This window comes from Phodopus roborovskii, unplaced genomic scaffold (genome assembly GCF_943737965.1).
Source record: "Phodopus roborovskii unplaced genomic scaffold, PHOROB, whole genome shotgun sequence".
In the NCBI taxonomy this organism is placed as follows: Eukaryota; Metazoa; Chordata; class Mammalia; order Rodentia; family Cricetidae; genus Phodopus; species Phodopus roborovskii.
This window is the reverse complement of record NW_026126575.1, coordinates 4,285,105-4,307,471: the sequence shown is the minus strand read 5'-3', so window position 1 is coordinate 4,307,471 and position 22,367 is coordinate 4,285,105. Positions and strand designations below refer to the sequence as shown.

At 46.1% G+C, this 22,367-nt stretch overlaps 2 protein-coding genes across 2 annotated transcripts; both read left to right on the top strand.

Annotated features, from left to right (window-relative positions):
* The first annotated feature begins 20 nt into the window (after nt 1-20).
* On the top strand, nt 21-8,796 carry Chchd4 (coiled-coil-helix-coiled-coil-helix domain containing 4). The gene is made up of 3 exons (XM_051203400.1): nt 21-239; nt 5,017-5,115; nt 7,762-8,796. Exons 1-3 carry the CDS (start codon nt 218-220, stop codon nt 8,055-8,057), a joined length of 417 nt encoding a protein of 138 aa, XP_051059357.1. The 5' UTR covers nt 21-217; the 3' UTR covers nt 8,058-8,796.
* Nucleotides 8,797-19,729: 10,933 nt separating this feature from the next.
* On the top strand, nt 19,730-21,373 carry LOC127236001 (sperm motility kinase X-like). The gene has a single exon (XM_051203391.1). It carries the CDS (start codon nt 19,730-19,732, stop codon nt 21,371-21,373), a length of 1,644 nt encoding a protein of 547 aa, XP_051059348.1.
* The last annotated feature ends 994 nt before the right edge of the window (nt 21,374-22,367 follow it).

Here is a 22,367-nt window from a genome sequence, read left to right as displayed (position 1 = left end):
GGCTGCTGGGCAATGTAGTTTTCGGCTGAGAAGACGCGCTGGTGCTTAGTTGGCTCGGAGGCAGGCGCGCGGTGGGCAGGCCTGGAGGGGGCGGGTCCGCGCGGGCTTAGTGCCTCCCGCCAACCCTGAGGAAAGGAGAAGGGAGGTCACTGCGTGAAGGTGTATCCGCTACAGCCGCACCGGATTCCTCCCAGAGCTGAGAGCGTCGGGAACAACCATGTCCTACTGCCGGCAGGAAGGTGGGTCGGGTGCTGCCATGGAGACCGGTCGGGCGCGGGCTTGAGAGAGACACGCGGTTGGGTGGTTTCCACAGGGCGACGTGGGCCCTTCGTGGGTTTCACGCGGCGGTTTCCAGATGAGAAAAGTGGAGGATCCGTGAGGAACGAGGCTCGTCCAAGGTCACCGTGACACTCAAACCCGGGCCTCGGAGGTCTCACGTGGGTGAGACCTGTGAGTGCGGAGCATGTCGTATCTGCCTGGAAATTGGGGACTGTTAGGAATTAGTAGCCACCGTCTTTAGCACTCCCCACGTGTTTGTACTCCGCATAGGCTTTTTAATTATCCCGGAAAATTACCACTTTGGCTGGAATAGGCTGTGTTGCGTGGTGAAGTGCCTCTGGCAGGGTATTTATTGAGCTCCTCCTGTTACCAGGCACTCTTTAAAGTTCACGCAGCGGCCTAAGTCGGATTCTTTTATTGTTCATGTTTTATCAAACAGTAAGCTAAGACGGGTTACTGGGCTCATGAAGCCGCAGTACCAGTGGGGAGCCCTCTGTTAAAGGTCTTCCTTTCAACTGTCTCCAGCCACGTTGAAGACTGCTCACTTTCTCTGTTACCTGTGGGCAGCAGCCTAGAAGACTTTAAACTAGTCTGCACCTTGGCCTCCCGGTAGTAATGGCTCCTTGTGTCTGAGCTTCCAGGCCCCTAGTTTCCAGTCTTGTAAATTGAGAGGTCGGCCATCATTCACTCTGGTATTCACATAGCACATGCCCGGGGGAGAAATGTTGGAGGACTCATACGAAGCTACCGATTGGGTCACCCAGAATTTTAGGTAGGCCAGCTTCTTTACTGTAGTCATGGGAATCCCTGAGGGGTAAGGAGGAACACCGCACAGCTTTTTCTCCCACCTTAGGACCCCTCCTTCCCAGCATCATAATTGACATCTCTCCTGAGATCCTGTCTGCTGGTTAGCACTTGGTGCCCCTTATACAAAGGTCTGCATCTCCAAGCACTGTTTGACAGCAGATTCTCGTCATGATTCTTGCTTCCTCCTAGTCTAGTGCAGTCCATCAGTTGGCAGGTTGATGTTAAGTTTTTGGAGTGTTAAACTTGTGGGAAACTTTGGATTCCATGGCAGGCGAGGTTGAGAGGCAAAGAACAAACACATCAGGCAGATAGAGCTTAGTGAATAGTTTTATTAGAAAGGGAAAAGGGGTAAAGAGACACAGAAACAGAGGACAGAAGAGAAGATGGAGACAGGAAAAGTCCTGTCTGCCCCATGGGAATAGTGGGAAAGAGCTTAAATGGGCAGGGGTCCTTCTTTTAAAGGAGTCCTTTGCACCTGTGTGCAGACTATGCAACCATGGAATCCTGGGCTGACCAAAGTACTTCATGATTACATCCTGCCAGGTGATGGGCAGGTCATCATGTCTGAATCCTTACAGTGAGGAAGCTATGCAGGTAAACACTGCTACCTCTTGAAGGGTTTACAGACCTTAGCTAATCCAGGAAGGAGGGTCTATTTTTATTTTATTATTACTATTGTTTTTGGAGACAGTCTCACTATGTACCACAAACTAAGAGATTCTCCTCTTCCTCCCAAATACTGGGATTAAAGTCACATTCCCCTACACATGGTAGCTGAGTGCGAGGCCAGTTGCACTCAGTTGTCTCAAAAACAACTAGAAATAAGTACTGTGTTAGGCTTTAGGTGACCATACTGGTATTCTTCTGGTCTCATGTTTTCCCATTTGCTTCTCAGTTGTCTCCAGCTCTTATCTTTTAAGAACCAGCCTAAGCTGGGCGGTGGTGGCATACACCTTTAATCCCAGCACTTGGGAGGCAAGTCTCTGTGAGTTCAAGGCCAGCCTGGTCTACAGAGTGAGTACCAGCCCAGCCAGAACTGTTAAACAGAAACAAACAAAAAAACAGCCCAACAGCCAAATGTCACCAGGTATTCCCTGATACTTTGTGTCTTGCAAACTCAATTGGTTGTCTTCTCCCACCAAACTGGGTTGGCAGAAGGCCTGGTATACAGTGGATGCAAACATTTTTATTGCAGAGTGATGTCCCAGCCGTTGGTCATGAGGTAGTGAGCAAGGTGACATGTTTCGTGTCTACAGACTGAGGAAGAGGTTGGCATTAAAACAATCCGAGATGGATGGATCATTACTGCTAAGTAATAGGGAAAGTGGTGAGATGTGTACTGAAGGCTCTGCAGGGGGTTGCCAAGGCTTTGAAGACCGTTTCAGATGCTGTTTCCTCAAAACCTTACTATTTAGACTGAGAATGAACACTGAATTCTTAGAGCCACCTCTTGCCTTCTGGCTCCATGGCCTTGAGCTTCTGTATCTCCAATGAGATTGCAGGTATAAGCCTCTCTGCCTCCTTTATTTCATGCAGGGATCAATCTGGCCCTTTGTTCGAATACTTAGCAAGCATTCCACCTGAGTGATGGCCCTAGTCCCTTTTAAACGCTTTATTCTAGCCCCAGATGGAATCCCAATACTTGATTTATTTTCTTGATGTAGCCAACCCCTTCCCCATTCAGTCTTCACTTGATGCATGTAAATTCTTTTTATTTTCTTTGCATGAAGTGTCTTGCCTGCTTCACCTTTCAAGAAAGGAGAGTAGAAGTATGCCTGTTCATTGATGTGAGGGCTAACAAGCCACAGATGTAAAGGAGCCCTAAGCTGCTTCATCCCAACCTGTCTGGGAGCTTAGGGCCATGTGGATGTGCCAGAGATTGATTGGGCTTTGCTGGGTGAGGTCTGGTCTCTATATCACTTATTGCCGGGTTTGTCCCCTCCCCTTTGGGCCTATGCTCTACTGAGGTAACAACTGTCACAGCTGAGGTGAAAGCTTATGTCAGCTGCTTTTGCTTAGTACTCAGCAGTTATGCAAATGGATTTTGGGGTTCTTAGAAACTGGCCAGAATCTCCAGGGTCATTAGGCACCCCAACAAGGCCCAGTGGCCTTGTTCATATCCTTTCTCCAACAGTGGAAAGAACAATCCAGCTGTGTTGTGCGTAAGATGCTGAGGCCAAGACTGCCTCTGGGTAGAGAGCCCAGGTGGGTATTGGAGCTAGCTCTGTGTGCAGAGACCTGCCCATTGCTACTATCTGCCAGTGTGTGAGACCTCTGTTCTAAGCTGTCTTTTTCACTGAGGTAGCCTCTCTGACATTTGCCTTCTCTGGCCTCTTCTTTGGGTGTTCCAGCCTTTTGTCTTACTTTTCCTTCACATACCTGGACCTGAACTTTTCAAAGTGTTGGGAGAAAAGTGGATACACACAGTGCTGGCAGCTTTCAGAGAGCCACCTGTATGCAGCCTGGCCTCAGCTTTCACAGTTGCTACCTCCCTCAGTGCTACTCATGAAGGGCAGGTTTACTCAGACCTGAAAAGTCTTCTAGTGTGCCTTCTGGGTGAGGATCTAGTGACTGCAGGTCCCCTGGGGTCAGGATGGGCCATCAGAAGGCTCAGGCTCAGGATTGTCCTTGCACTGTTCCTGGGAGGGTTAGGGATTTCAGACATTGACCTTTCCCTCTCCCTCAGTTTGGGACTGGGGCAGGGTGGGTCTCTGTTGCCTTATTGTTATACTCAGGTCAGAGGTCAGCACCCCAGTATGCTGGGTAGGACAGTAGGTACTGGGAAAGTTTGAGTGTGAGGGACTTTAGAAATTCCTGTGAATAGAAGGCACTGCTATCCCTCAGGAGTGGTGGGTAGAGGGCTCACTGCCACATAGGATCCAGAATTGAACCACCATGGAAACAGATGACACCCTGTGCATTGTGGGTGCTGAGGAAAGGTTTCACAATGGAAATGTTTGGTGTGTGGCTGCTGGGAGTGGGAGGGACTAACTGATAGCCAAAATATGTCAGAGGGTGAGCCATAGGGTGTTCTGGAGAGCTACTCTAGCCCTTTGTTTTCTTCCTTTTAAAAAATTGATTTTTGGTGGGCACACACCTTTAATCCCAGCACTTGGGAGGCAGAGGCACGTGGATCCTGTGAATTCCAGGACAGCCAGGGCTGTTACACAGAGAAACCTGTCTCAAAAAAGAAAAAGACTTGTTTTTGCTTTTTGAAATAGGATCTATGTAGCCCAGGCTAGTCCTGAACTCACTATCCTGATTTAGCCTTCTGAGTAGCTGGAATCATCAGGATTCCTTACGGGATCACTATAAGGTTTCTATCAAATAGGCTTGTCTTGTCCCTACACCATTGGGAGAAACTCTAATGTCAAACATCGGTCTCCTGTTTTTCCATGGAGGCCTCAAGACCTTAGCCAGGCCTAAGTCAAAAAAAAAAAGGGGGGGGGTCTGAGAAGGTTGAACTCTGCCCTTTGGGGAGTTGTTACAGAAGAGGGAAGGGACCTCACTCCAAGGAGTGCTCCAAATCTACCCTACCTGGCTCCTTCCCTCTCACCATGTCTGGCCCTGACTATGCTCTGACTTTTAGAGGCTGGTGCTTGGGCCATTTTCCCCAGGCTGGTTCTAGAGCCTCATAGCTGTATCGGCTGTGAGTGGGGACCTCCAGGCCACAGTGCTCCAGTTTCCTCCTGGTTGAGTTGTCCACAGCTCTCCACAGGGGGATGGTGGGAACACTTCCCTTCGCCCTCATTTTAAAGAGTGGGGTGTTATACCTTCCTCACCCACCACCTGAGTAGATTCCAGCTGGCTCACCGGCTGCTGGGGTGTCTAGTCAGTGATGGGGACACATACAGGGGACTATCTTCAGATTGGCTGTCTTGTATTTCACTTCCCTCCAATGAATCTATCTTCCTCTGCTCCAAACCATAGGGAAGGATCGGATCATATTTGTGACTAAAGAAGACCATGAAACTCCTAGCAGTGCAGAGCTGGTGGCTGATGACCCCAATGATCCCTATGAGGAGCACGGTGAGAGATGAGGAACCCACAGACACACCCCAGGGTGGCTTGGTATTGAGCACTGCTTTCCCACTTTGTCTGGCTCTCTTGGCCATGGACAGATTGCCAGCTCTGTGGTGCATGTGTTTGCTTCCCAGGGATTGGGACTGTGCCAAGCCAGCAGACAGCAGTTTTTTTCTAAAACAGGCAGTCTGTCCCGGTTCTACGTGTTTGTACTGACCAAAAGTGATTAACTGAAGTTAAGACTGACAGGGATGTCTGCTCTGTCAGGTTACTGAGGTCAGCCCTGCCATGTGTACCAGCTAATTTATAGGCAAGAAAGCAGTAGACAAGCAGCTGGTCCTTCTTCCCTGTTAAATCAGGAAAACTCAGCAGAGCTGCTCTGCTCAGAACTGTGACACACTCACTCCTGGGCTCATCTCCGAATGTAACAGTATCCCCTTGGACACGGGTTGTCTGTCACTCTACACAGGCTTTGGGCTAGGTACTCCAGGCTGTGTGGTAGGTATATGCAGCATTCCCGTTCCATATAGTATCAACAAGACTCAATTCAGCGCTGTAATAAGTGCTTCAGGTGAGAATTGCTGTTGAGAGATTTGAGTTTAAAGTAGGCAATCCTGGAGGACAGGCTGTAGTTAGAATTTGCAGACCTGATCTCAAGCAGATACATGTTCTGAGTGGGGCCTTCACCTGTTCATCTTCTGCTAAGTAAGGGTGAATACCTAGCACTGTGTTGGGAACATCGGCAAATCAGATGTCACACACAGTATTAGTGTCTTGAGAGTGGCAGCTGTAGCCAACCTGAGTTAGCCTTTCTTAATGAAGAGGTATGAACGAACTCCCATCAGTTCTGGGCCTTTGTTTACTTTGAGTCCACATTAGCTGCACATAGTCACAGAGCTCTGGAGGTGAGCAGATAGGCTATGTTTGGTTGTTTTTAAATGTTCTTCTGCTAAAGCTACCATCTTGTGAATGTGGGTTGTATGTCCCAGTTTACATTACACCCTGTCTCTGCTAGGCTCTTAGAAGGAATAAAACAAGGACTGTGTAGACCTGAGTTGTGGTTTTGTTGTTATTTTTAATTATTATTTTATGTGTATGGGTGTTTTGCTCGAACATGCATCCATTGCCTGCTAATGTCAGAAAAGGGTGTTAGAGCCCCTGGGACTGGAGTTACAAATGGCTGTGAGCTGCCATATGGGTGCTGGAAATGGAACCTGGGTTCTCTACAAGAGTACTTGAGAGTTCAAGGCCAGCCAGTCTGCTTTACAAAGCAGGTTCCAGTACAGCTAGGACTCTGTCCCAAAACAATGGCTCAGGCTGGAGTCTCAGGTATGTTTTGCCACAGGTAGCATCTGAGCTATAGTTTTTTAATGTCAATCTTATTTATTTCTTTTGAAAGCGGTTCTGTGGGTTAGCACATTGGACTTTGCAGTGCCAGCATTATGTTCAGCATTGACAGTCCCTCAGAGGTTGCAAGTGAAGGAGTTAGGGTTGGATGGAGCTGTAGAGCTCTCAAGGACCCTGCTACTGTCCTGACTTTGCTCTGAAGCCCAGAAACCTGCAAACAGTCATGTGTCACACAGCTTCATGTACAGGAACTTACTCTGCAACTGTGGTGTTGCTGAAGAGCACCAGTGACATTTGCTGCCCCAAGACAGTTGGGGCAGATTTGCTGATAAGTGAAGCTTTCAAAGCTGGCATTCAGAGGCTGGGTTCAGCCTAGGACTTTGGACACTAGCTCTGCAGCCACACCAAGGCATGCCACTGGAGTAAAGGATCATGTGGCAGTTCAGATTGTATTGGCCTTTTTTCTTTTTCTTCTTTCTTTTTCTTTCTTTTTTTTTTTTTTTTTTTTTTTTTTTTTTTGTTTTGTTTTTTGTTTTTTGTTTTTGTTTTGTTTTGTTTTTTGTTCTTGCTTTTTGCAGTGCCAAGGTTCCTCAACACCAGAGGCAAGTGCTCCACTGTCTGCACTCTCTGCTTCAGTAAAACTGTCTTCGGTGTCCATCACAAAGCTGAGAGTAGAATTGTCTGTCATTTTGGAAAACTAGAAAATTCTATTTTTATGTGAACAAAGTTCATAGAAAAAGCCAAATTCAAAAGGAAGTCAGTGTAGCATTCACTAAAAACCCATCAATAGCCTGACTTTCCAGCTCATTTATAATAAATCACTTACCTTAAAAATTTGATTTATTTTTTTTACAGGTTGGGGATTGAGCCTGGGGTCTTCTGGATGGCAAACCTTGCTCTGTCTCTGTACTATACCCCACCTTAATGTTTGATTTGAATAGGAAGAATACAGCCCCACTAGTCTAAAAGTACTTGCTTTGCATTGTACAACAGGTTTTAAGATCTTTTCACATCTATATGCTTGCACCACTCTCTAGGCTGGCTGAGCAGAAGCATGGTGAGGGGCTGTGGGAGGAAGCAGGGCCTGGAGGGTCAGTATTTGCTTTGGTTTAGGAGATTCCTGGTATTTTAAGTCTCAGCATTCTGATTCTATTTCTGAGAGGTGACTAGACAGTAGACAGGAAGGCACATAAAGAAGTCATGGGAGATGCCTTTTACGCAATAAGAACCAAACAAACATGCTTTGCATGTTCAAGATCATAGAGAATATCTCTCACCTTTTCCTTGTCCATCTTCCTCTTCCAGGTTTGATACTGCCCAATGGAGATATTAACTGGAATTGCCCATGTCTTGGGGGAATGGCAAGTGGCCCCTGTGGGGAACAGTTCAAGTCTGCCTTTTCCTGCTTCCACTACAGCAGAGAGGAAATCAAGGGATCAGACTGTATAGACCAGTTCCGGGCCATGCAGGAATGCATGCAGAAATACCCAGACCTCTATCCCCAAGATGAGGAGGAAGAGGAGGCAAAGCCAGCAGAGCAGGTGGAAGAAACAGCTGCTACTAAAGCCTCTGCAGCCAAAGAGCAGGGGTCAAGCTCCTGAAGACCACAGTCCCTAGCTGCCACTCGCCATGGGACTTTCTCTACACAATGCCTTTTGGTCACCTCTGTGAAAGCTCTTTCCCTCTCTGCACTGTAATGTACAAAATAACTTATTTTAATGATCGGGGTCTTGGCTACTTGCCATGTACACTGAAGAAAAGGGGGTGTGTATACACCTGTCCTGCATAAACCTGTCCTTGAGTGTTAAGCTACTGCTGGATGTACTCCGTGGTTGCCCTGGATTTTGCTACTTTGAAATACTGTGCTGAGGTTTCTCAGCAACCAAAAGTTGTTACTCAGGAAAGTTTATCATGAGAAAGCTGAGCCCATTGTATCCCTTTTGGTAGATTTTACATCTCTTTGGGAAATTAAGTAGATGCCTAAACTCCAAGAGTGAGTCCATTCCTATTAGAAGAGGCTGGTGGTCAGATACTTGAGCTGGAGTGCACGGGGCTACTGCCTTGTGCCTGGTACCCATGTTTCTGTATTTGCAGTTCAGAGTCCCAGGTGTCTACAGATGCAGGGTGGGATTGGACCCTGTGACTCCCAGTCCCTCCTGAGTGAAAGGAGAGGCTTGGTTTTCGGTGTTTTGTTTTGCTGTTCTGAAAGCCCTGGTTTGGGGCCCATGTTCATTCAGTCCAGTCAGTTGTGATATTGAGGTGGGGACCTAGCTGCTTCCAGAGCAGAAGCCAACAGAGGAAACGCCTGAATGAAGTAAACAATTTCTGTCTGACTTTGAATGTGGCTTTTTACTAGTTAGAAAGTTGTTGGCTCTCTTATGACGGTGGGTACTGAATATGTGTGAGGATTTGTGGCCAGGCAGGAAGTTTGCCAGGAAGCCACATATCAGCTCTTTGTAATTTTGAGACAAGGTCTCATAAAGTTGGCCAGAATGGCCTTGTTCTTCTGCATTAGCTTCCCAAATAGCCTTCGGTGCTACAAATATTTTTCTGTAAGAAAATAGTAAGTTAGGGCCAGAGTTTCAGGAAAACCAAGGCTACATAGTAATACCATGTCTCAGATAAAACCAAACCAGTGTTGAGTTCAGAGCAAGCTCCTCGTTCTTCTAAATATGTTTGTTCTACAGACAAGGCAGTTGAACATGGAGTAGGGCAGATTGTTCCCTTTAGGAGGGCTGGCTCTGCAAATCCCTTGGCTTGAGGTAACAACTTAGCTCAAAGGCTGTACTGTGATAGAGCCTAAGACACCTTGAATGCATCAGTTACTGTTGTGTAACGGTAACCTTGAAGCAATAAGGATTTCCTTGCAAGGTGGGGCTCAGGCATGGCTTTTCTAGGTGCTCCCTTCACTGGGATTATCACCAGCCTTGGCTAGCTCCTCACAAACTCTAGAGCCACTTTTGGCAGGACTGAAGTGAATTGAATCTGTGGGTTGTCAGGTTGAAGCTTCAGTTCTTTCTGGTTCTCAGTTTCTTGCCATATGAGCCATACCTTAGCAAGAAAGATTGAGATAATAGGCACGGCCTTTTTGTAATTTAATCTCAAAAACCAAGGGACACTCACCAAGTTACCCCACAGCCCCCAGTCAGTGAGTGGCATTGTCCGTCCGTCCCCCCCTCTGCCACAGTTCTTTGTGAGAAGTGGTCCAGCCCACATTCCACTCTTGAGTATCAGGATGCCACCTTGCCGCTCCGGGCAGGTGCCACCACTGTAAGCTTGTGAGGTTAGGGCTGGAGAGATGGCTCAGTGGTTAAAGAGCATTTGCTAGAGGGCTTGCTGCTCTTCTAGAGGACCAAGGTTCAGTTCTCAGCACCTACATGGTAGCTCACTTCTGTAGCTCCAGTTCCAAGGATCCAACAACTACTGAGCTGTGTGAGTTCTGCATGTTGTGTACAGACATAGGTACAAGCAAAATACCTTTCTTAGGGTTGTGGTTGCTGTGATGAAACACCATGATCAACGCAACTTGGGGAGGAGAGGTTTATTGGGCTTAGGTGTCCACATCATACACAGTTTATCAACAAAGGGAGCCAGGACAGGATCTCAGGCAGGAGCTGATACAGAGACCATGGAGGAGTGTTCCTTACTGGCTTGCTCAGCCTACTTTATTATGTACTCAGGACCACCATTCCAGGGATGGTACCATCCATAATGGACTGTGCCCTCCCCCTAAGAAAATATCTTACATACTTCTTACAGCCTGATCTTATGGGGTATTTTCTCAATTCAGGCTCTCCCCTGATGATTGTAATGTGTCAAGTTACATAAAATTACCAGTACAGCACCCATACACAAAGTTGTGCCTCTTGAGATATGGAGAGGTAGAGAGCTGAGTCTTACTTAGTTCAGAGCCAAAAACAGCTGGTAAGATGGCCAAGTGGTTAAGAACACTTGCTCTTGCAAAGGCCCCAGGTTCAGTTTCTAGCACCCATGCCTATAACTCTGGTCTTAAGGGATCTTTTGCTCTTTTCAGTTGCTACATGCACATGGCACTCATACATGCAGGCACTTATACATAAAAATATGTATGAAAGTGTTTTGCCTGCATGTATGACTAATATGCGTACCTGGTGCTCACAGGCCAGAAAAGGATGTCAGATCCCATGGGGCCGGAGTTGAAGTGAGCTGCAATGATAGTTCTAGAAATCAAACTGGGTCCTCTGGAAGAGCAGCCAGTGTCCTTAACTATGGAGCTATCTCTCCAACCCCCAAAATAAGTATTAATAATAATTTTAAATTATTTAAGTGTTTAAAAAGAGCCCAAATCATGGAACTGGCCAGATTTGGGAGTTGTGGCCGTGTTGTAGATTTTACTGGATACAACTTCACATATAAAACAAGAGCAAAACATGCTTTCAGGTAAAATTTCAATCATAAGGTGTTAATGATGTACAGACCTGCCTGGAATTACTCATTGATGGGCTCAAGAAACTGGAACACCCATATAGAGCATGACACATGGCATCTGTCAGGGCTAGGCAGGAGTGGTGCACTCACCAAAAAACAGAAAAGAATGATGGATATTACACAGTACTGCTAAGACGCTCTACAAATAATTATATCTGTAATTATGTGTCTGTTTGTTCATGTGCCTGTGGAGGCCATAAGAGGTGTCGGGTTCCCTAGAACTAGAGTTAGCAAGTGACTGTTTTGGTTTTTTTTTCTCTGTATAGTCCTGGCTATCATGGAACTCACTCTGTAGATCAGCTGCTTCAGCCTTAGGGTGCTGGAACTAAAGGTACGTGCCACCAACACCTGGTGACAAGTGAATGTAAGCCATCTGACATAGGTGCTAGGAATGGAACTCTAGTCTGCTGGAAAAGCAGTTCATGCAGTACATGGTCTTAATCCCTGAGCCAACTCTCCAGCCCCAATAATTCACATTTAAACCGCCATGTGTCTTCATAAGCAAAAAACAATAGATGAGAAAGAACGACAGATAAGTGGAGAGTTGAATCAATCCTAGCCCACACCTCTGGCAGAAGCATTCCACCCCCTAGAGGCCAGGCTTCTTCACCCCCAGATTGGTGCCTAGCCCCATTGTCATCAGAGAGGCTTCATCTAGCAACTGGTGGAAGCAGATGTAGAGACCCACAGTCAAACATTAGACCAAAGTCAGGGAACCCTGCTGAAGAGAAGGATCCAGAAGGTTTAAGGGCACCACAAGAAACCCACAGAATCAACTAACATGGGCTCACAGGCGATCATGGAGACTGAACTGACAACCTGCATAGGACTGACCTAGGCCCTCTGCATATAAATATTGGGAAACCCAACTCAGTCTATGAGGAAATCTTTTTAAGCTGCATCTATTAAAGGATATGACTTTGAGGGTGGGGGAAAGAATTGAATCAAGAGCAACTCACTTGAGTTGCAGCTGCTTACAGTGTTCTGTTAACAATGATGGCCAGCACCCAGTGTCCACATAGGCTTGGTTTTGTTTTTGTTTTGGAATGAGGTCTTTCTATATAGCCCAGGCTGGCCTCAAACTCGATGCATTTCCCCCTCAAGTGCTGGGATTATAGGTATACACCACTATACCTAGAAAGGCTTTTTAACAACACTGGAGGCAGGGAGGGATTGTTTTGGCTTACAGTTTGAAGGGAAACAGATCATTGTAGCAAGGAAGGCATTATGATAGGCACATGAAACAGAGGCACACTCCCTCCAGTGAGACTACCCCCTAGAGTTCTATAGCCTTACAAACTAGCACAATTGGCTGTTAAGCAAAGTTGAAACCCATGAGTCTGGAGACATTTCACATTCAAACCACAAACTGGAATGTCCTATATAATGTCAGCAGAAAGTTTTAAAGAAAACAGGTCAAGGGGCTGGAGAGATGGCTCAGTGGTTAAGAGCACCCTTACACATACACACATGTAAGCAAAGCACCACTGCAAATAAAATAAATTATTTTGAAAAAAGAAAACAGGTCAATAGGTGGCCCTGGAAAACTGGCCTTGTTCCTTAATATTAAGGTTCTTGGTCTTGTAAGTAAAGGATGACACCTTCCAACAGCCTGTAGGAGTGCTTCAGAAAACTCACCCAAGTTTCTACAAGTCATCTCTGACAGGAGTCTTCCCTTGACCCTTGACAGTCTTGTAACTTCCAGCAAGCCAGATTTTATTTAAGCCTGGGTTGGGGCTGGAGAGACACTCAGTGGTTAAAATGTATACCACTCTTGGATACTACCCTTGGAGAGGTCTTGAGTTTGGTTCCCAGCACTGATGGCAGGCAGCTGGAAATCACTTGTAACTTCAGCTCCAGTTCCAGGAGATCTGTTGTCCTCTTCTGACCTGGGCAATATGGTTTACACTCACACACAATATATGATTAAAAATAAGTTGGTTTTTTTTTTTTTTTTTTTTTTTTTTTTTTGTTTTGAGACAGTCGCATTATGTAACACTATCTGTCCTGGAACCCTCTATGTAGACCAGGTTGGCTTCGAATTATGAAGAACGGCCTCTGCCTCCCGGGTGTGTACAGATAAACCTTAAGGTGGTGGTGGGAGTCTTTAAAAAAAATAAAGCTTGTATGGCCAGTGACTATTATACTTTATTTAAGATCGTACAAATAAGTTGGGGAAACTAAAGACAGAAGAAACTGTAGTGCATGAAGATTCTAGCTCACTGCCTTTCAGTTATCATATACTTGCAATTTTGACTTGATCTTGGATTCTTAGGATTTCTTACATTATTCAACTACAAAAGTCAAAGCCATGGTTTCCAGATCTTTCCCAGTTTTATGGTTAGAATCCCTGTATGTGAGCTATCTTTCCTGCAGCCTTGCCTGCTGAGGCTACCAGGTGTGACATCTTCAGAGAAACCACCTAGCAGATCCAAGTTACTAACTGGGAAAATCTGCTAGATGGCCTCTGTCTGCCTCCACTTCAACCTGAAAAGACCTCTAACCCAAATCGAGGAGTCTTCCCAACCATCCTCCAGATTGTAGGGACAGCTTACAGGCCACTCCAGACATTTGCCTATGCTTTTCTTTTGAGCTCAGGGATACTTGAGGTCCTTGCATGTGGGAGTGAGAACTCTGGGCTTTCATCTTGGTGACTTTTTTTTTTTTTTTTTTTTTTTTTTTTTTTTTGGCCTGTTGACTACTAAAAAGGTCTTGAAAGGGGTTGGTATCCAGGATTAAAGAGAATTTATTGAAAAGTAGGAAATGAAACAGGGCAGGCAGACATGACCAGAAAAGTTAAGTTTCAGAGGAGGTAGTTTGGGGTGATCCTAAAAGGCAGGTAGTTCTATATAATCCTCAGCAAAGTCAGGCCAACAAGGAAGGAAGTATTGAAGGGTCACAGAGTGTAGTCAGTTCCATGACAACTGAACTCTGGTTCTTTGGAAGCCTCTGAGCCATCTTCAGCCCCTAGAGAGTTTTTGTTTGTTTGTTTTAAAACATAATAAATTTATGAACTAAAAATTTATTTATAGGAGCTAGAGGAATGGCTTAGGAATTAAGAGCAGATACTGCTCTTGCAAAGACCCAAGTTGGTTCCCATACTTAACCTGTTCATATTAATCCATGTTCTGCCACATGACTTATTACCTCTTCTCAGTACTGAATATCCGACTTCCTCCATGCCTTGCTGGCAAATCCCCCACCTCAAATTCTTATCATAGTTCTTATCGTTGCCTGGAAGTCCTGCCTATCCTCTGCTGCCTAGCTATTGGCTATTCAGGTCTTCATTAAATAAAACAGAAGGTGCCTTAGGCAGGCAAGGAAGGAGAGAGACACATCTTCACAGAGAAACAAATCCTGCAACGGTGTGGGGATTTGTTTATGGACTCTTCAAAACTGTTCCTGTACTTTGGTGTCAGGAAGTCATCAAGGCAGGGAGACTCATGCATGAAGGCATGTGGTATTATTTATGACTGATGTCCAGTGCTTGCTTACAGGTAGAAGAGAGTGAAGTCCCCATGGCTTGTTCCAGTAATGTGCTTTAAAGGGACTTTTTTTTTTTTTTTTTTTTTTGCAGGAACTACAGTGACAGTGTTACCAAGGTCTCTTTTTGGACCTCTCATTAATCAAATCTTTTAAAATGGGACCGGAAGGAACCTTTCCCGCCCAAACAATTTTGTTAAAGTTTGAGAGAAAACAACAGGAGAAGCAAGTAAAAAAATCCAGGCAGCTACAGGAGTAGAGGCACAGAAAAGGTCGTGCCTTTAAAGTCAGATGTGGGGTCAGAGAATCAGCGAGGAAGCCCAGAACACTAGGGGAAGTATGCACAGGCTCTTGGCTGGTATCTGAAAAAGAGAAAAGGGAAAGCAGGCCCTGTGCAGGTCTGCAGGTTGAATTCAGAGGTACCCCATCGCAGGCTCCTGAGTCGTGTTGCAGAATAAAATATTGCAACAGGGATACAGGGTTAAAAACAGAAATAGAGACAATTTATTAAGAAAATGGAACTTTCCAGAATAGTAATGGGCTAGTAAACTGAGGGGGAAGCACTCAGTTGGGCCTCCAGGGATATGGCCTTCTATAAGACATTTACAAAATCACCTTGTTTTTCCTGGGCTTTTCTCCTTATGCTCTGTTCATTAGATGAAGCCTCCACTCTTCCTCTGCAAACTGGCTTTCAGAGGGTAACCTTGATGTTTCAGCCTCTAGTTTCTATACACAAGAATGCCTCAACAAGGCCCTTATAACTTCACTTTTACACATCATTTTAAGGCCTAAGAAGGAGGAATTATGCTTCCCTTTCTTGTGTTATCAAGAAAACACAGGATTGAGTCCAAAATGGAGGGTGAGGATGGAATCCATCTTCAAAGGCCTTTAAGCCTGTTTAGATGTCATAATGTCCCCAGCCTTGGGTTACAAACATGTGACATGGCAGTACTTATGAATTCTGGTTCTCATGCTTGTGTGATAAGCACTTTCATGAATGAGCCACCTCTCCAGCCTTTACTTTCTTTTAATAGATCTGTACTTTCATTGTTACTATTGTTACCATTCGGGCATTATCCTGGCCTGCCCTCTGTCACCTGGCAGGATGTGCTTGTCAGTACTCAGGTAGTACTCTGACCTTCTCAGGGTCCCAACAATGTCATCAGCTATACTATGTCCCCTCCTAAAGGCAGCCCAACCCACCTCCTCTCTCTCTCTCCTCTGCCACTTTTATCTCCAGAGGCCAGTCTCTACCCTCCCTTCTCCCCTTTCCCAGTCCTTCCCCCAAGAAAAAAACCCTCCATATGAGCCCTGTTACATGATAGCATCTCTCTCTTCTGTTGTTTTAAAAAATTATAACAGCTACTCTGTCTTGCTCAATTCTTTTGAGACACAAAGAACCTGAATTTCATGGGACAACCCTGAGTCTTCCTCTGGTAGCATATTTGGTGAGCCTTCCTCTCAACAAGCTCCTGTCTTACCAGGAAACCTACTCCTTTCTTCCTTCCTCTACCCTTTTCACTTTGGAACGAAGGGCAAGCCCCTCTGGGAGCCCTTAGTAGTCTTGAGTTACCACATCCAACCTCTTTCTCTCATTTCTTCTCTAGCTTCATGTTACTCATGGCCAGTGAGTCAATGGCATAACTTGAAAGACCCTCAAAGCGAGGACCTTCACACTCTGACTCAGGAAAGGAAACACCCCAAATTACACACGAGAAGCGGTCTTGATGCAAACACCAAGAGTACTTTTATTCCAAGTGCGCTCGGGTCCACAGTCATACGCCACGCAGGGGTAGAGGACTGAGGACCCTGAGTGCAGAATCGAGACAGCTTTTATAAGGTTTACAACAAAGCCCACACATTGCAAACCAATCATCCCATAGCATCAAGAGCCCGCGAGGTGTGGGCCAATCAATTTAAACCATTCTATAGTTTCTATACCAATCATTTTAAATCATCCAAGCCCTCGCTTTATAGACCAATCAGTTTTCTATAGCCCCAGAGGTCTGCATTTGCGTGGGCTCCTGGGTGGGTTGACAAATGGCAGTTAGGATAGGTCACTGGGGCAGGTGTTTCACAAGCAGTTTACCGAAGTCAGATAAGCAGTTAGTCAGCTCATTTCCTGTTCTCTTACTAGGCCAGGATCATGTACTCAAGGGCCTGTTAGGCTGTATTTTCCATCCTTTCAAACTCACCCTCCTTCTCATCCTACAGGGATCATGGCTGAGCTTATGCCTAGGCCAAAGCTGCACATTTCCACTGTGTCTGCTCCAGGGTATGGCTCCAGGGCATGGTACAATAGTTATATATTGCAATGAACGTGTTAGACCAGCTTCCGTGAAAACTGATGAGTACTCCCCAAATGGCTGTTCACACACTGGAGAGTCTGGGAATTCAGTAGTTACTCAGTCCTCAAAGCTGGGTGCCTGAGCAGTCACAGGCTTAGAGTTAGGGTTAGGGTTGGAAGTCCCAGCCTGGTATTGTTGGTCGCTTTACTCTTTTGCTCTTTAGCTCTTTTGGGGGTCTGTTACCCAGCTCCCAGATAAATCCACACAGTCTTTTTCTTTTTTTAATTTCCTTCCTTCCTTCCATTCCTTCCTTCTTTCCTTCCATTTTTCAAGACAGGGTTTCTCTGTAGCTTTAGAGTCTGTCCTGGAACTCACTCAGTAGACCAGGCTGCCCTTGAACTCACAGAGATCCACCTACCTCTGTCTCCTGAGTGTTGGGATTAAAGGCATGTGCCACCACCAACCAGCCACATGAAATCTTATTATCACTTTTAAGTGCCCAGCCTTAGTTTGACTTGTTTCGAACCAGTTTTTCTTTTCTTTCCTTGTTTTTCAACTTCTTAATTGAATTTTTGGGGGTTTCACTTCACACACCCCGATTCTTGTCTCTTTTTGGCCCACCATATTTCTCCTTCACCCCTGTTGCATTCCCCCATGAAAGAAAACAAAACAAAGTAAACAAGCAAGTGAACAAAAGCAAGAACACAAAAAGAAAAAAAAACCATGAAAACAAAACAATAACAAGAACATACCATATTCAAAACAAAATTTGTGCCTCTCCTCTTCTGCTTCTCCATCCATCCTGATGTCATTGGAGGCTTCAGTGTATCATATGGTATACACTTTTGTTCCATCAGCTTGACTGGCAACTGTCCACTGCAATGAGTCATTGGTCTGGTTCAAGGCCTCTGGTTGTAGGTACACTATCATCACTTGATGTTCACCATAGCTTTTCTGGGATATCTATCCTGTGTCTTGGAGATCTTGCTGGTATCTTTCTGCAGGACCAGTCCCTTTATAGAAGCTCTAGCAGGACCATTTGGTGAGCCCAGATGAGAAATGAGCACACTTTAACCAAAGGCTTCTAAATCTGCTATTAAAAGAACTTAGATTTCTAACAAATCAGTTAATTGGTTAATATGTCCCAACCCAGCAGTGAGTGCAACCCTCCCCTGCCAGTGCTTGTGGGTTTTCTCACTCACCCAACTCTCCCCATATATCAGACTTACCCTCCTCTCTGGAGCCGCTGGCATTCTAGCAGACACGATGGGTTGGATTGGAGATGTCTTCTGTGTTTGAACAATTGATCCCAGAAGGTGGTGCCTGGGGACATTATAGAACCCTGGAGAGGTGGCTTCTAGCTCAGAGAAGTGGACGGACGGGCACTGGGGTGGGGGATGGAACACAGTATGACTAGCCACCTCAAGCAGCCATATAGCTTCTGTGTCAAGAACTAGTGGTTCCCACCCCAATGTCTCCACTGCTCCCACAAAGTAAGAGTCGAAGAAATCCCTTCCTCCTCTAAGTTGCTTCTTTTTAGGGTTTTGCTCACAATGATGAGAAACCTAGTATAGTCTCAGTGAAGGAAAACTGAAACACTCTGTAGGGGTGTGCTTGCTGTGGAGTGTGCCCAACTGGGGTTGATCTGTTTCTTCCTTTGACATCACATGGAGCCATTATGAGCAATACAAGGTCCCTGTCCATAAGAAGCACAGGCTGTAGCTGGGTTTTACAGTTTGGACAGCTCTTGGCTGGTGGGTTGTGGACTTGGACATTGGTGATTTGTTGAATTTGACCTGCTGGGCTTTGACATAGTGAACTTGTTTCCTGGCTTCTTGGTTTGGCTTTAGGAATTTAGGGCTCAGACTATAGATAGGTATTGGGAGTTTTTTGTTTTTTAATTTATTTTTGTATCTGTGCATATTCTATAGCACGTGTGGAGGTAGGAGGACAATTTTTAGAAGTTAGTTCTCTCCTTTCACTGTGGGTTCCACCTTTATTGCCTGAGTCACCTAGCCAGCTCTATAGAGTTTTTAATACATGATCTCTAGTTCTACCCATTTTCCTGAAAATGACAGTCATTCTTTATGGCTAAGTGTGTTTTCCTCGTCCTTGATTCCATTGCCTCCTTCTCTCTTTTCTCTGTCTCTCTCTGTGTGAACAATCTCATCTTAGTCATGAAGTAAGGCCTTCTTAATGTGTTATTTAATTTGGTGTAGAGTATTAAGTATTCTTATAAAGAATTTTCACATCTACACCTGTCCTGGAAATTTGCCTATAATTTTCCCTTTGTTTGTGCCTCTCTCTAGCTTTGATGTCAGAATCCTTCCAGCTTTGTAGGGTGGGCTCTTTCCTTTTCTGCTTTAGGGAACTGAATGTTGGTATGGTGTGGTCCTTCTGTAAAGGGTCTTCAGGTCCTCAGTGAATCCATCTGGCCCTGGGGGTTCTTTTCTGGGGACTATTTAATCACTATTTTGATCTTGTTGCCTGTTGGTGTTTTCCGCTTCTTGGTTTGATGTTGGTGGGCTATGTGAGTCTAGAAATAGCTGTTATTCCAGATGTTTCCAGTTCAATGGAATGTAGGTTTTCAAAATACCCCACCTGTGCTCTGGATGTCAGTGGCATCGGCTATAATAATGTAGCCTTTTTATCTCTTATTTTATTCACGTTCTCTGTGACCTGGGTTCAGGCTTTCAGCAGCACTGCTTTCAGTTAATGCTCCATCTCTACAAGCTTTCATATTCCTTTACATTCCATCTCCTTCACTCCTGCTCTGCTTTTTCTGCTTTTGAAGTCTACTGCTTGGTTTGATTTGGTTTTCTGTGGCCTTGAGGAGCATCATTAAATTGTCTATTTGAGATGTGTTTCGGGCAACTCGTTTCCCAGGCACACAGCAGGTGCAGCAAGCTGGGCAGGAAGTAGCAAGAGCACTGCCCACTCTGCCTTTCTAATGTGGGAATTAGAGTCATGTTTCCCTCTGAGAACTGATTTCGGTTATTTTAATTTTTAACCTAGCACTGTTAATTGGCGTGATAATGGTGGTGCTGGACCTCAAGGTCACAGTCTTCGATGAGGCACCCCTCAGAAATAGTTACAAGATCTTGAACACTATCTGCCAAGGCAGCTTTGGTGAAGTGAAGCTCGCCTGCCACCTCCTAACCAAGACCCAGGTGGCAATGAAAGTCCTGCCAAGAAATTCCTCCTTTGTCACATCTGAAATTGACATCATGAAATCCCTCAGTCATCCCAATGTCATCCAGCTTTATCAGATAATCAACACCACTGTCAACACCTACCTCGTGATGGAATATGCGAGTGGGGGAGGGCTGCTGGACAGGATCCAGGAGGATGGACATCTGCAGGAAGAGGAGGCCCGCCGATTATTCCAGCAGATTGGGAGTGCTGTGCATTACTGTCATTCAAAAGGTGTGGTGCATGGGGACCTGAGGCCAGAAAATATCCTGGTGGATGGCGAGGGCAACATCAAACTCAGTGACTTTGGGGTGGGTGTTCAGGTGAGCCCTGGGCAGAAGCTGCACTCTTTCTTTTGCAGCCTCCCATTTTGTGCCCCAGAGCTCCTGCAGGGGAAAGACTATGATGGGCCTGCGGCCGACATGTGGAGCCTGGGAGTCCTGCTCTACTTTATGACCACAGGGTGCCTCCCTTTTCAAGCACCTACCAATCCCGGGATAAAGCAGAAGATCCTGTGTTTGAAATACTACTGCCCATCTTATCTTTCTGCAAATGTGCTAAATGTAATCAGGCAGTTACTCACCCTTGACCCCAGCAAGAGGGCCACTATAGACTGCATCATGCACCACCCATGGCTCACACAAGGTGAGATTCCTTCTCTTGAGTTTTCCTTGGAGCAGTTCCCCAGTCTCCCAAACCCCATTATCTTAATCAGCATGGCTAATTTGGGGTATGACCCTAATGAGGTTCTGGAATCTTTAAAAGTGCAAACTTTCAATGAAACAATGGCTACGTATCTGATGTTACAACACAAGAGCAGCTGGGAGAGTAGCCAAGAGAACCAAGTGACGCCTGTGCAGCCAGGTGATACACCTTGTGTGACCCCTACCAATCTTTCCACCTCCCCTCTTCCCCTGAACCGGAGAGCCAGCAAGCCTGCCCTTCACACCCTTCCCGATAAATGTCAACTTCCCAATGGTGAGACGCATTTAAGAATGAAGGGAATCAAGAGGGCCATCATGTATACTGATCCCCAGCGCTGTCTGCTGAAGAGGACCATCTCTTATTTCAGGGAAGCCTGCCATTATGATGATGCTACTGCCCTCTGCACCCACTCCAGGAGTAGCTGTGGTGCTGAGCCTGAGAGTCATGTGGGCTCTCAGGACACACCTCCAGAAAAAAGCTCACTTCCCAGGGAAGAACTCTGGACCCTGACCACCAAGGGTGCTCATACAACAGAAAGTGGCTCATCATCTGGGGATCTATCATCAGAACCCGTGTCCTTGTCCAATGACCAGACTGACAGTGTGATGATAGCTTGTACTCACAGACACTGCCCAGGCTGGAAGAGAGTGATGAGGAGAGTGGTGAACTGTGCAGTAAAACTGTGCTGCTGCATGCCAGTCCAGAGGAAAGGTCAGGTCTCCAGGAACAAAGTAGTTCCAATCAAAGGGAAGAATGGCAAGACACCCGAAGCCAGGAGGTGAGGAGGAGGCACTGAGATGTATTTGTGCATTGACCTCATCTACACTGTGTTTTTCAGCTAACAATTGTGTGCCCGCATGGGATGTGTGATTTAACTTGTCTGTCATCTCAAGAGAACAAGTCCTCGGGATATATTCATGTAGACCTTGGACATCAGAGGGAAGAAACCAGGGCTGGAGCAGGGGGAGAAGTGGTGATGAAAGGAGACAAAAGTCAAGACCCAAGGAATTGTCCTGCCTTGCCTTCCCTGCCCCTGCCCCCTGCCTTGCCTTCCCTGCCCCTGCCCCCTGCCTGACTTGCCCCCTGCCCTGCCCTGCCCCCTGCCATTCCCTGCCCAGCCCAGAAGTGTCTATGTTGAGGAGGTGGCCTTCAGTAAAGGATGAGATGAATGTCACATCCAGATAATTACAGGTCAGGCTAGCCCACTCATAGCAAGGTTGAGTTCACAAAACTGAGAATGCAAGCCCCCAGTTACAGCCCTGTGGGTTATCTCTAAAGCAGCCCCCCTCTGTCCTGTCCACAAAGACCAAGTGGGGTACACATGTGTCAATCCTGGAAACCAATGTCATACAAAACTTGGGAAAGCCTCATCTGGGCATTGGAGTGCTGTGTTCCCTCTCCTGATGCTGCCCCTGACCTTCTCTGTTCTTGATCTACTTGCAACATGCAGCAGGAAGAAGAGGAGAGATGGATGGGCTCATCCTGGTGTGGAGACTCCCAGCCTCCTCCAGTTCCTCCCTGAGCCCCCTCAGGCCTCTCTGCCTCCATCTGTGTCCCACAGCCTGCTTCCTCCAGTCCTGAGTGGTGTTCTCTCTTCCCATCCTGTGTCCCTGTCATTGCTCAGAGGTCACAGGTAGATTCCTGCCCTTAATGTGACTGCCATACCAACAGCTCTAGTAGAATATCTGCTAGGGTTATGAAAAGGTAAAGTTGGAATAAAAATCAAGCAGAGCCTCAGTGAGGCTGTGGTGTTACCTGTTCTCAGGCTCCTGGGGA